Here is a 13730-nt window from a genome sequence, read left to right as displayed (position 1 = left end):
GTCCGTTTCTAGCAAAATTTTAAAAATTTACCGGGGAAAGCGGAAGTGGTTTTAATTTTTTTATATAGACGCATATAAAAATGGAATTATTTGGGAAGCTTATTGAACTACTTAGCGCAAGGTTACCGCATAGTTAAATTGCGAGAAAGTAACTGGTATATGTATTCTTAATATGGTTGCAGATGTACAGAGACGCTCAAGTTGGGCAGGGTTTTAGAACACTGGTCTCCTTCTCCATTGAGTTATAATAAAGATAGTTACAGGTCAATGTTCCGTTAAGGGGTCCAGTAATTTCTTCCACACGAAATTTGCAATTTCTCCATTTCTTTCCATTGATTTTCGTTTGATTACATAATATAACGTTATATTAGGTTAGGTTAGTTTTGGATCCCTTTAACGGAACATAGACCAAAATAGAAAATAACGTGCCCTGCGAGGCTTCTAATGCGCCTTCATTCGCTGTCGCTCGCTCGGCAATACTGTGTGAATTAAGTGTTTAGCTGTTTTACAGTAAGCTGTTACCCTATATGGGGGACCTGTGTTCTTGAACCTTCCCCTCCAGCTCCAGTTGGTATCCTCACCAGAGACTAGATTTCACTCCAATTATTTTAACAAAATAGATCCAAACTTACCCAACCCTATTTATCTCTACCTTACTCTACTGTACTCTATTATATCCTTTTAAAGCAGTCCTAAAATTGATGGTTTTTAAATTTCCATGTTAAACGCTTTTTGTCGAAAACGAGGCGGAACTTGGGAATAAAAGCGTAGCATGTTAAGGTGTACTGTTTCCATTTCGTATCTTATGACATATGTCGGTAAAAAGAAGCCAGCATTTTTTATCAATATAAAATTAAATTAAATATTGCCTAATTTTGATTAGGTAGGGTTAGTTTAGGTTACGTTAGGTCAGCTTTGGTATTTCAACGTAAATTATGTCTGTACTTACCTTGCTCCCCCTGTTCCGACACACACACACATATATATATAGATAGATAGATAGATAGATAAGGGGGGGCTAAGGGGCTATAGTTTCCCCCCTTGACGTTCAGGTTTACACTGGATAAAACGGCAAATTATGGTTAAGCCCCTCCCTTGGTCGTATCCTGGATCCTTGAGATTCTAAAATCTATCCTTTCCAACTTCTGGTAGTTCAAGCCTCAATTTTCTCTGATATTTGAATACATCATCATCACCATCATTGCCAATACGTTACTTCAGACTGGTAACTGGAACAAGTCAGACACCTTTTGGATACCTTTCTGATACTTCTGATAATGTGTCTGATGAAGGCAAAGTTAATTTGCCGAAACTGTAACGCTATTATTTATTAATTAATATATGTTTTGGTCAGAATTTGTCTGTTATTTTATACAAGAAGTTCCAAAGCTAGAATAAGTGGTATTCAGTTAATTTTTTTACCTATCTATTTGGAAGTAAGACCACTGGAAAGAGTAATTACGACTGCTTGTCAAGAAAACATATCATATGAGAAATGAGAAGTGTTGTTTTGAAATTTTCATTTTTAATTTATAAACAATGAGTCTTTCAGAATTTCTTAAGAATTGACATAAAAATAGTGCAGTAGTTATACCCAATTATCACCAAGTGTCAAGATGGGCATTCAATGAGATTTAAAAAAAATCTTTTGTCGGAATGTGGCCAACACAAAATTACATAAGTTTGTACTTTTTCTTTTAAAAAACTTTATCCTAGCTGTGAGGTTATGACAAAGAGGATTCAGATTACGAAATGTAAAGAACCACTAATTTAAACAATTTTAAAACCTCATTGTTGCCAAGTCTTATTTAGAGAAACTCACTGAATTGTGTAAGTTTGTGTTGCACACATTTCGACATAAGATCGTTTTTTATTTATAATCTCATTGAGTGCCCATCTTGGGACTTGGTGATGGTTGGGTATAGGTATTGCACTATGTTTGTGGCAGTTTCGAAGAAATTAAGGATTATTTTTTTATATTCAAAACATAGTTTCACTATTTATTTCTCATGTTGACATATTTTCTTATCAAAGGCAATCATGTCGAGCTGTTATTCCTCTTTGCAATAGTCTTACTTTCACATCAATAGGTTTAAAAAAAAAAAAGTTTTTTGAAAGTACTTCGTCGCAAACCATTTTTGAAACACCATGTATATTTTCTGTGTACGTGTTTAGGATATTTTATTTGCCGTTTTCGTAACACCACCCCAAAACCATTGCTGCATGTAAAATTTCAGAAAAAACACTAATGGTCATTATTGGTAGTTATTTGGGCAAGCGCTAAGGAAATAAGGATGCAGATGTAGGAAATCATTTAAAGCAGAGAAAAAAAATAAATATTGTTTCTTAATGTGACTGTTTGTTGTAAATCTGCAAGAATGAATATATTCTTTACGTTAAAATATACATGATAAATATTGTATTATACCTTGGCAGTCGATTCAGAATGAAAGGTAGGTCTGTCACAGTCGTCTTCATGCATACTGAAAATACCCCCAACTTTATATGTTTTGGCTACAAATATTCTGATTTCCATCCCACTAGGTACTAGGAGATATGTCTCGTAACCCAATGGGAAGTTTGAAGGCAGAGCAAAATTCACGTTTAAACTTGTCTCTCTCTCCAAGTAGTTCGCAAATGCATTTACGAGTGTTTTATTTAGGTCTACTCGCCAACTGCATACAGATTTAGAATCCGGGTGCAAGCATGGAATGGCAAAAAATGACATGAAAAGTTTGTGTCAATGTCAGATGTTCCTTTTATTAGGTAGGTATGCCTGTACGAGAAGATTTGTTTCGAAATCTACTAGGGGAGTATAAGTACCGGAAAGAGTAAAGGAAGACAAGTAGTTTTATGGGGGAATGACTGTGTAATCAGAGTATCTACATATACTTATTCATCTATCTGTATAATGACTTCCAAACTGGTTGAACTAAACGGCGTGACAAACATCTTGGCATTTGAAGGCGGTGCTCCAAGTTCCCTTTAAATGCTGCTAGCAATTGAGAGGCCAGCGGTATTGCCACGTTTATTTTGCTCACATCCACGTCTATCCCCTGTCACCTGATCGCGCTATAGTTTATCTGCTTACCCATAGCCACACCCCTTTACCACTTGGCAACGTGATGCCAGAGATTGCGTTTTATTCGTTTAGGTGAAATGCCAATATGTTTGTCGCAGGCCTTAGAAATTTGAAACTTGGTGCTTATGAGTAGTTTTTTGGAGCAAAAAAAATTGACTTTAAACGCAATTAGACTTAAGAAAATCAAAAGGGTGGGGACAAGGCTCCAAAATTCAAATCTTCTGTAAGTTTGAAATTTCGTTCCATTCTCTTCTGAAAATTAATCTTCTAATGAAATAATGTAGCACTAGTAATCGAAGTTATCTTATTATATAGGTTAGTATAGGTTGAAGCTTCTGTGAACGTTTCTGAACAAGTGGTGTTTTCTACAAGTTGGAGTTGTTAGTCCCACGCCAAACCTCCAAGCTCGAGCATCACCCCTTATCATGTATCCGCGACTGCTTATTCAATATATTCGCAACTAGCCTTCATATCTAGAGGCCTTTTCATTTATCCGCAACGTGGGGACACGCGTCGTGGTGACAGAAACTCACGCTTTCAAAATTTTAACTGGAAACCAAATCGGAAAAAGGCAATTAGGAAGGCGTAGGAGGAGATGAGAGAACAGTGTTAAGATGGATCTGGCAGAAATAAAAATACAAAGTAGAAACTCAATCAAGTTAGCTAAGAACAGAAATCAATCGAGAGCTTTTGTAAATGGGACATTGAACCCTCGGGTTCCGTAGACCATTGAATTATTATAGGTTCAGAATTTTTGTTTTCTTGAAACTTTTTATTTTGTATTTATTTATTTATTTTTATGGAAAATGTAGACATGATAGTAGAAGTATTTTTCAACTAAATCTTGGAAACGGATTAAATGTTTGCAAACAATTATGCCATACAAGATACTGACTCTTGTTCCATTTCTCAAATTAGTTTGTGAAAAATTACTTTTGATTCTTTTTTTCAGATTAATTATGGAGTAGACGTTCGTGGATAACATCCACTTTTACATCTTCCATGAGTGAATTTATTGTTATTCAAGGTAAGTACAACAATTTTAATTTGTAGGGGCTATTGAATGCATAATAATAATAATATTAATAATAATAATAATAACAAAGAATTTTATTGTCGTTAAGCTATATGCATAGCAATAGACAACGTTAAAATGAAAAGATGAAATGAAATCTTTCAGTTTTACGTACCACTGGTATGCCGGGTAGGCTAAAGGAGACAGTGATTATGAGAAATGAATGAAATGGTGGAATGAAAACAGTGGGGGAAACGGGAAAACCCCAAGAAAACCCACGAGCACGGTGTTTGTCCACCACAAAGTTCACACGGCGCGAGCTGGGACCGAACCAGGGACCCCAAGCACCGGAGATGAACGCTCTATCACTGAGCCACCGCGCCCCCCACGTCAAAATAAGATATAATATTGATACATAAGTATAAATGTATAATAATTTAAAACTAGATTAATGATGAAATTACATTAAAAATAAATGATAATAACGATATGCATTTTGAATACTACTTCAACACGAGATTGGAAAATACGTTACATTTCTATTGAACAATTAAAATACCACTGAAAAGAATAACGCATTGCAACTAACCAATTGTATAATTTACTTTTAAATCTATTTATATGCTAACTTGTTATTGTTGCAGGCAACTTGTTATACAGATTTATTCCAAGTGTCTCATAACTATTTAACGATTTGGACAGTCGTTGATATGGGACATTTATGAGTTTATTGCTTCTAGTATTGTACGAATGGATGTCTTGGTGATTACTTTATATAGAGGATTACTGTGTAAATGTATAGATTGATTATTATCATATTTTTATATTGTCATATAAGATTGATAAACAAAGGTCTGCAATGAGCTAATTTATCTGCGTTTGACATAATTCTGATAGCCTTTTTCTGTATTAGAAGAATACTATTTACAGGACAGTTGTTACCCCAAAATAATATACCATACAAAATTATACTCTGAAAAAACGCTAAGTACGCTGATCTGACGTAGTTATCAGGAACATGATTTTTTAGTTGTTTCAACAGATACGTTACTCTTGAGAGTCTCCCAGAAATATAAAGGTAACCAAGAAAGTTCTGTTGTTTTTTCACCCACCACTTTCGAACATCGATATGTTACTTAAGACGAACCTGGAAGATCAAAAATAGTCCATCAGCATCAACGACCTTCTGCCAGCATTCTGGAAGGCCATGGATTCCATTACGGTAAAACTTGGTAGACCGTGAAATGAAGAAGGTATCAAGTGCATTTTGCACCTCTACTAGGGATTTGAACTGGCGTCCTCGAAGTTGATTGTCTAAGAAGTGGAATAGATGATAATCGGAGGATGCAATGTCCGGGCAGTATGGCGGATGCAACAGTGTTTCCCATCCAAGGCGTAGAATGGTGTCCCGGGTTATCCTAGCCACGTGAGGCTTAGCATTGTCCTCTAACAGGAGTACCCTTTTGTGATTCAGAAGTGCTGGCTTCAAAGTTTTGAGTTTTTCTTGAACACGGCTCAACTGCTGACAGTGCACAGTTGGATTGATGCTCTAATCAGCTGGTATCAGTTCCCGATGCAAGATGCCACGAGCAGTTCACCAAACACACAGAGGATCTTTTTCTGGTGCAGTGCTGGTTTCGGCTGTTTTGGAACCGGTTCATGGGATGCAGGCCAATAATGATGGCGCCGTAGAGCTTTGTACAGGACCCACTTCTCATCATATGTCAACTCCAGAAATGGCTTCTTCCTCAGACGAGACAGCAAAGAAACACAGGTGTCTGCTCGCGTTGCCTTCTGGCCCGGAATCAACTCATGTGGGACCCATCGACCTAACCTTTAGTGCTTCCCAAGTTGATGGAGGTGCTGCCGAATGGTTTCTCCACTCACACTGAATTGTAGTCCCACATGACATGTCTGGCCAATATTCGCCTCGATTGCTGCCTGAACATCTTAATTTTGTACATGTGTTGGTCTTGTGGCACGTGGTGCGTCTTCGAGTGTTTCGCCATCGTTCTTAAACTTGTTAAACGATCGCTGTACTGTCCGCGTAGCCACAACACCCTCACCAAAGGCCTGGTATATCTTCCGCCTCGCTGCAGCGGCGTTTAACCTCAGTTTGAACTCGTACAGCATACACGTCCTTATGACGCTTTGTGGAGGTCTCATGCTCACTCTGTCCTTAAGCAAGTTCACAGTGTAATTATACTGGCACAACCAGGTAGTATGTTGGATATACCCACATCAACAACTGACCTTCGCCTTATCTCCATTCGCATTCAACTCACGGTGTGAGGGTCAATGGAACACAGACCTCCACTAAAAGCGACAGAACTTTCTTGGTTACCTTTATGTAATTAATATGCTGTTCCCACGATAACTTGTCGATATAAATGCCTAGAAACTTTACACATGTTGAGTTATTTTCTCATTAAGTAAAAAACTATTAGCCTTAAACCATGTCACTATCTGATCCCATGTATTTTCAGTTATACCATTAAGTGCACTAAGATCAGGACTAGTATTTAGGAAGGTGGTATCGTCAGCATATAGAAAGTAAGATAGATCATTTATCGTTAGTAAAAATAAAAGTGGCCCAAGTACTGAACTTTGGGGTACTCTGTACTTAACTGATGCAATACCAGTTTTATTGTTATTTACAAAACCAATTTTATTACGGTTTTCTAAGTAAGACTTGAATAATCTAAAATTTACCCTTGATACCGTAGTACGCTAATTTTTTTTAAGAAGAATTGTGTGTTCAACACAATCAAAGGCTTTGCTTAAATCACAAAATGTTGCCTGAACAAAATCCTTATTTTTAAAGCCTCTAATAACCTTCCTTACTAACGAATCGATCGCTCCAACAATAGATCTACCCTTTACAAAACCAAACTGTCAATCATTAATCACGTTATGCTTATCAAGGTAATCACATAACTGCATATGTACCACAGTTTCAAGAATTTTTAAATAGACTGGTACCAGAGAAATTGGTCGATAACTAGATGGACAATTTTCGGGTCTTTTTATAAACAGGCACAACTCGTGCTAATTTTAAACCTTCTAGGAAGATTCCCTGTTAGACATTGGTTAATGCAATAGATAAGCGGCAGAACAATACAATCAATAACTTTTTTAGTTACATTACTCGATAATCCATAAACATCAACAGTGTTTGAACACTTTAAGTAATTTACAATGTTGAAAACTATTTGTGGAAATTTATTTCTGAATACAAAATTATCCTGTATAGGATTTACAGATTGTTCCCTGAGATTGACTGCCGTTACATCAGATTTGTCAATGCTATTGTGTACCTCACCTACAGAGTTCACGAAGTAATTACTAAACTCTTTTGAATAGGAGTAAACGCAGTCCGATTACTCTTAACTATAGTATTAATTACATCCCAAACTTGTTTACACTTATTACCAGACGAGTCGATTTTTGCCGAAGTATGCTGCTTTCTCGCTTCATTAACAGCTTGCTTATGTGCTTTCCTAGCTTTGAGATAGACTGACCTAGTCACTTCATTTTTCTCTCGCTTATATGTGCTTAAATGTAAAATCACCTCACACTTCATTGGGTAAAGTTGAAAGGTATACTAGCTGGAATTATTTTCTTTATGTGGCTTTTTAAGTAAACTCTTATTACACACTTACCTCTAAGCATCCTGAAAATTAGTAGAAAGATACATTCGTCCACCATTGTCGACTTTTTCAGTGCAAATGAAACTGAAGCTGGTGACCTCGGGTGAGGTAGTCGATAACACTCTCACCTTCGGACGGTACGAGCGGTCACGGGTTCGATTCCCGGTGGAGGCACTTGGTCGAAAAAGTGACAGCTTTTTCAGGTCAATCATCTTGAGTGAGGTTTTCCGCATTTACACGTGGCAAATGCCAGGATGGTACAGTCCGCAGCAAAAAACCTGCAACATGAGCATGTAAGTTTATTGTGAAGCGACGAAATCTTTTGCTCCAAAATAAGTGTGCAGGGGAGGACACTGAGGTTTCTCCTGGCGTGATTCGTGCCACTTAGACGTTATGTTGATTCCCTGCGCTGTTAGGCGTAGTTTCACTATAAACTTACATGCTCATGTTGCAGGTTTTTTGCTGCGGACTGTACCATCCTGGCATTTGTTGGTTATTAATCCGCGTGAGGTGACATTCTTGAACCATTAAAATTAAAAATTATAAAGAAAAATCTGTAATTTTTTGTATAGCTTGTAGAACCTCACATCTTTATTTTAAGACTTCATTCTTGAAAGAAAAATCATAAGCATTTAAATTGTAAAATAATATGTACAAGGCATGCCACTAATAACGACAGAAAATTTGTACAGTGTTAAAACACACATCCTTCCAACGAAACTTCCAAATTATATATATAAAGACTTTTCCACTATCCACAATCTTCTTGCAGAAATAACTAAAGAGGAAGAGGAGTTAGTGATGGAAATCCCAGAAATGGTTGAAATAATTTAATGTAACACAACTTTTCTTGTATATATATATATATATATATATATCACAAGGTTGGTACTTAATTGTAATTTTCTTCTTTGGGACTGTCAAGATATCTTCATGCTTCAAATCAAAAAAATAAATGAGTTCAAATATAACACAATTCAAATACTGCTACAAGTGACCTGCCAGTAAGGGCACAATACCTATGATGATGAATATTACACATGAATTCTTTAGTTGTTGACAGGAGCGTATTTGAGTTCTTTTTTCTATCAAAACTAAAAATTTAACGTTAAATTTGGAAAGGGTAAGTTTGACAAGATATGGGACACCATCAGCAGCAGCCTCGTCGAGAGAAACACACCAGAGAAGTAAATAGTACAACATATATAATTTATTATTATGCATTTATTTGTTCTAAATTTGGATTGTATCAAATACTAAATATTTCATTGAATCAAAAACAAATTTATTGGAGAGCAGTTAGTATATCCGTCAAAAATCGATACTTATCGACTTCGAGTTCGACTTTTTGTAAAATTCAGAATTGAAGCTGTTTGACTGTCGATGTAACCTGTTTTATTTTGCGTAACATTATCGAACGTATTTATTACAGATTCATTATATTTGATTGCTCATTTTTTGACAATGGACGTGTGGCTGTGTATTTTTCATGAGAAACAACCGCTTCTCAACGTTTGATGGCGCTAGCAGACGAAGTAATACATGATCGAATTGTGTTTACACAATCATAGTTGTTTAGTGTGTAATGCGTTTCTGGTAATTGAAGGTGGAGAATTACACTTCACTCGCGTGTGCAGACATCAGGGTTGTTGGAATGTTCCCTAACCTAAAAGTATCCCGTGAATTTTATTTCTAAAACCCACAGTCGAAGCTCCCCCTCAAAAAAGAACTCTAAAAATATACTTCAAAACATGGATTGAAAAGACAACCTTAATGTGATTATTCTTACTTTTTTTTTCAATAGTTTCTCAGTTCACGACTAGTTTCAGAATTAAACTAAAACATTATTTATGAAAAGAAAATCTCCAGACCAGGATACCATGGGTGGGAACCATACATAACGAATTTTATTCGCATTCGATCGAATTTTGCTGCAACCATGTTCAACTATAATCTGGAACAAATAAAATAAAAATGAATACTTTTTAGTACATACTCGCATACTAGTATAAGCGAATAATAAATTATCTTTCTCCACGTGTCAGTTTATTACAAATTGAAAACGTTACGCTTACAAAAGCAAATTACTAACGATTTACGTCTATTTTCTCAATACTATATTTGGATAATCATATCGTGAAACTCCCGAATTCTTCTTTGTGTATCTGGTAGAATATGTCACGTATAATATGATTATCTTACGTTACAAAGGTCTTTCAATCGTAAAATCTTGTAAGAAAGCTAAGGTTGGCAGCTGGAAATAAGATTTTTTTTTTAAAGTAGTTTTCAACATTCCAGTTCTTCCAAAAAAACGACTTTTTTATTTTATTTTTTTTCAAAAAATGTTCATTTCATCTGTGGCACCGGACCCTGAAATACTGTCCCAGTATTTGCTTGGCGTGTTTTAGGGAAAACTAAAGTAATCTTTAGTCTGAGCGCAGCTGGCTTATTTCCCAGGAATTTGAACCCCTTTGTGCGAGTAGGGAATTCCATAGTTTCTTGATAATAGGAACATGAATGCTTAAATGGTATTTTAAGTAGAATAGAGCTTTAAATGTTCGTACAAAATTTAATAAAACCCACTGGGATTTTATATATATATATATATATATATATATATATTTAAAAAAAAAAAAAAAAAAAAAAAAAACTTGGATGTTTCATAAACCTGGCAGTATACATTTAATGTACGATGCAGCAGCACAAATATAATTGTCCGAACAGAACGATTCGGAAGATATTTCTCGCCGTTAATAGGAAATAAATTAGAGAGAGTGGATCTTTCGAGCGAAATGGTTAAGGTGCTGCACGGCGAAGTGTTCGCGCACCAGAGTTTGGAAAGATGATGGTGGGTTGTTGTAAGAATATCCATAACCAAACATCGTGCAATTGCCCGTCAAGTATACGTTTTGAAACACAGTGTAAGAGACTGGCAATTACATCCCCATCACACACAAGGATGCAAAAATGAGGCCAAAGGATTTCGCGCCCAGACTGGAGTTCTGTCAGTGGTTTATCCAGCAATGTGATATTGTACCAAATTTTCTAGTGTGTTTTGTCCGTGGATGATGGTGATGACGTTCTAGTCCTCTTTTTACATGTGATGATATTTTTAATAGCCTTATCCACATGCCATTTGCTTGTCTCATCGGCTGCAGCAATTCTATATCAACTTGTGGGCTGGGATTTACGTGATCAACTAGTAGGGCTTGATCTTTTCCCGCGCCGCTTGAATCCGACAACAATATATTTGCTGTTCCTTTGAGATGTGAAATATTTTGCGTTCTTCCTTTGGCGTCTTTCATAAAGAAATCGTCATGTGCTTCAAATTCCACGTTAAGCTGTCGGTCAATGTCTCATATAGCCTCGTTGCTGAAAGGGGCCTTAATTCAATCAACAGGGTGTCTGTCACGAAGTCAGAAAACGGTCATGAAAGTCACGAAATTTAGCTTTTTTTTTACTGTGCAAATGTAAGTACAGATTGGAAAATTTTGTTCTATAAAATGTCAAAATTCACCACCAAAATGTTTACGGTCGGCTTTAGATGCTACCAAATCGCAAGCAAAATACGTTTCTATCGCATGCATGAAAATTCGGCCTAATTCGCACCCAAATTCGCTCTTGAAAATGTTAGGAAATTTTATGATTGGTTAGAGCATAGGTCACGAAAAAGTCACGAAATTTCATTTTGGAATTTTTGTAGACACCCTGATCAATCAATCAAGATCAAATATCAAAAAATGCCAAAGCGCATGTGTAGTTATTATAAGTGAGAAATCCATATACCAAATTTCATGTCTCTAACCTTAAGAGATTCCGAGATATGAACATTTTAATATAATAATTGCCACCTCTTCCACATCGAATTTCCAAAAATCCTTCCTTAGAGAAACCTTATGTCACAAATCCTATGTACTGTCCAAATTTCAAAGTTTCTAGCTTAAGCGATTTGGCCTATGTGTTGATCAGTGAGTCAGTCATTCAGGACTACTTTTATGTATATATAGATGAGAAAAATACGCTTATATGCGAGTTTCTAAATGTACTTTTTGCTTCCAGTGGGACAATGTGGGAATCAAATAGGGAACCAATTTTGGTTGCGCGCCCTGGAAGAGCATGACATTTGCCCCAGTTCAAAAGGTATAAAGAAAAAGGTGAGCTCAACGTCTCTCACGAAAAAGGAATATGACAATGGTGTTAGAAAGGCTTTCTCCAGTTTCTTCTGGAAGGAAAATGGTCTCAGCGGAAGGAAGATTAAATCTCTCCGAGAAATGGAGGACGAGAAGATAAAAGCAAGAGTAAGTATTAAAGAGCAGGGGCGTCATTTAGGGGGGGCAGGGAGGGGCGATTGCCTCCCCTGAGTTTAAGATTTATATAGATTTTATTAGTGGAATAGTAGTAAATCAGTGAAAAACGAGAAATTTTACTTATATCAAGTGGTCTTCCCCCCCCCCCCAAAGCAAAATCTGAAATGACGCTATTGTTAAAGAGGTCTCCTGTTGTCGTTTTATAGGTAATGAGGCATCTTAGTTTATCCGTTGGTTTTGAAAAGTGAAATGAAAACTTCTCTAAGTGTTTCCGAAATCAGTTTAAACTCATTTATGCTAACAGCTAGGCGGAGCCATTAACCTAGTAGAGCAGGAGTTTTCCCCTTGGTTGTAAAAGACTTATAGAAAACTTGAATTTTTAAGAGCTAAAGAATTAGGCGAGATTATGGCTTCATTACATAGTAGTCGCTTGTACAGTAAGGGGCACTTGTGGATGATACACTTTTGCCGTAAATTTCCATATGGGTGTAACATCCAGAAGTGTCCCTTACTATACACGATAATTACTATTCTTTAACATAAAGAACTCTGACTGCCTACTCTGTTAAGGAGGCAGAATCTTCACAAGGAGTACTCTCACAAACAAAAAAAAAAAAAAAAAAAAAAAAAAAAAAAAAAAAAAAAAAACCTCCAAACAGAGAAACAGGCTGAGAATGAGGGTAGCATGTATACAAGAACTGAGTAATTATGGCTTTTTTACACAGCTAGTCACTTCTATATGTCAATTAATATTTTTCCGACATATAAGAAAAACGAATATTTCTGTAGTGTAATGGAAAATGAAATGAAATCTTTGTTTTACGTCCCACGGTATGCTAACTAGGCTAAAGGAGACGGTGATGAGAAATGAATGGAGTGGAATGAAGAAAGTGACAGGAAACGGGAGAACTCCGAGAAAATCCACGCACATGGTGTTTGTCTACCATAAAATCCACTTGTTGCGAGCTGGGATCGAACTGAGGACCCCATGCACCAGAGGTGAACGCTCTACCACTGAGCCACCGCGGCCTCTTGTACTATAATGGAGTTTTCACAAAGGGTCCTCGTATATTATACTCAGTAAATCATTTTTGTCATTTGCTGCGTGTAGCCATCACCTGTCGTCTATATAGGGTCGTCACTTCTCTTGTTTAATTCCATATTTTTACTCTTCCAAGTGCTACCACTGTTTCGTTCTGATAGTGCTTAGTTCTACCAATTATTAGAACTCTTCTTCTTCATTGGTACTTTAGGGCTTCTGCTCTAGCTAAAAGGAAATCTTGCTCCTTTCATGAGAACATCTTACAGTAGTTATATCTTGTTCTAGTGCAAGCCAGGGGTCCCCGATGGTCTAGTAGCTAATGTGTATGCCTTGGTTTCGGGTTCGATTTCGGATTCCGATGTGAGAGTACAAAAATTACCTCCATTAATCATCCGGCAACTTTAGTTTAAAGAGCATAAACGTAGAATGTTAAGCTTTTTTTTTTTCCCTAAGTACAAGACGTGAAATTTGCAATTTCTGTACCAATATACACTTTATAAACTCTTAGATTTTCGTAGTGGGTTTATTGCTAGCATAAGGAGACCTAGCTCTATTTCTGGTAGGAAGTCGTATAGTTCCTATCGTCATGGAGCACACGTTGGTGTGTAGGTCCACAACTCTTATAGCCTTGGTG

General features: G+C 36.6%; 1 protein-coding gene across 4 annotated transcripts in view; it reads left to right on the top strand.

Annotated features, from left to right (window-relative positions):
• The window catches only part of LOC145678900 (tubulin epsilon chain-like), a 54968-nt gene that overhangs the window by 853 nt on the left and 40385 nt on the right, over positions 1-13730 (top strand). For all 4 annotated transcript variants that reach the window (XM_081749504.1, XM_081749506.1, XM_081749505.1 and 1 more), the window contains exons 2-3: positions 4035-4109; positions 11807-12045. In XM_081749504.1, the coding sequence (XP_081605630.1) occupies positions 4085-4109; positions 11807-12045 (264 nt within the window). In that variant the 5' untranslated portion in view covers positions 4035-4084. The remainder of the gene's footprint in view (positions 1-4034; positions 4110-11806; positions 12046-13730) is intronic.

Source organism: Thermobia domestica, chromosome 2 (genome assembly GCF_964235325.1).
Source record: "Thermobia domestica chromosome 2, izTheDome1.hap1.1, whole genome shotgun sequence".
NCBI lineage: Eukaryota > Metazoa > Arthropoda > Insecta > Zygentoma > Lepismatidae > Thermobia > Thermobia domestica.
This window is presented reverse-complemented; position numbering and strand designations above follow the sequence as displayed.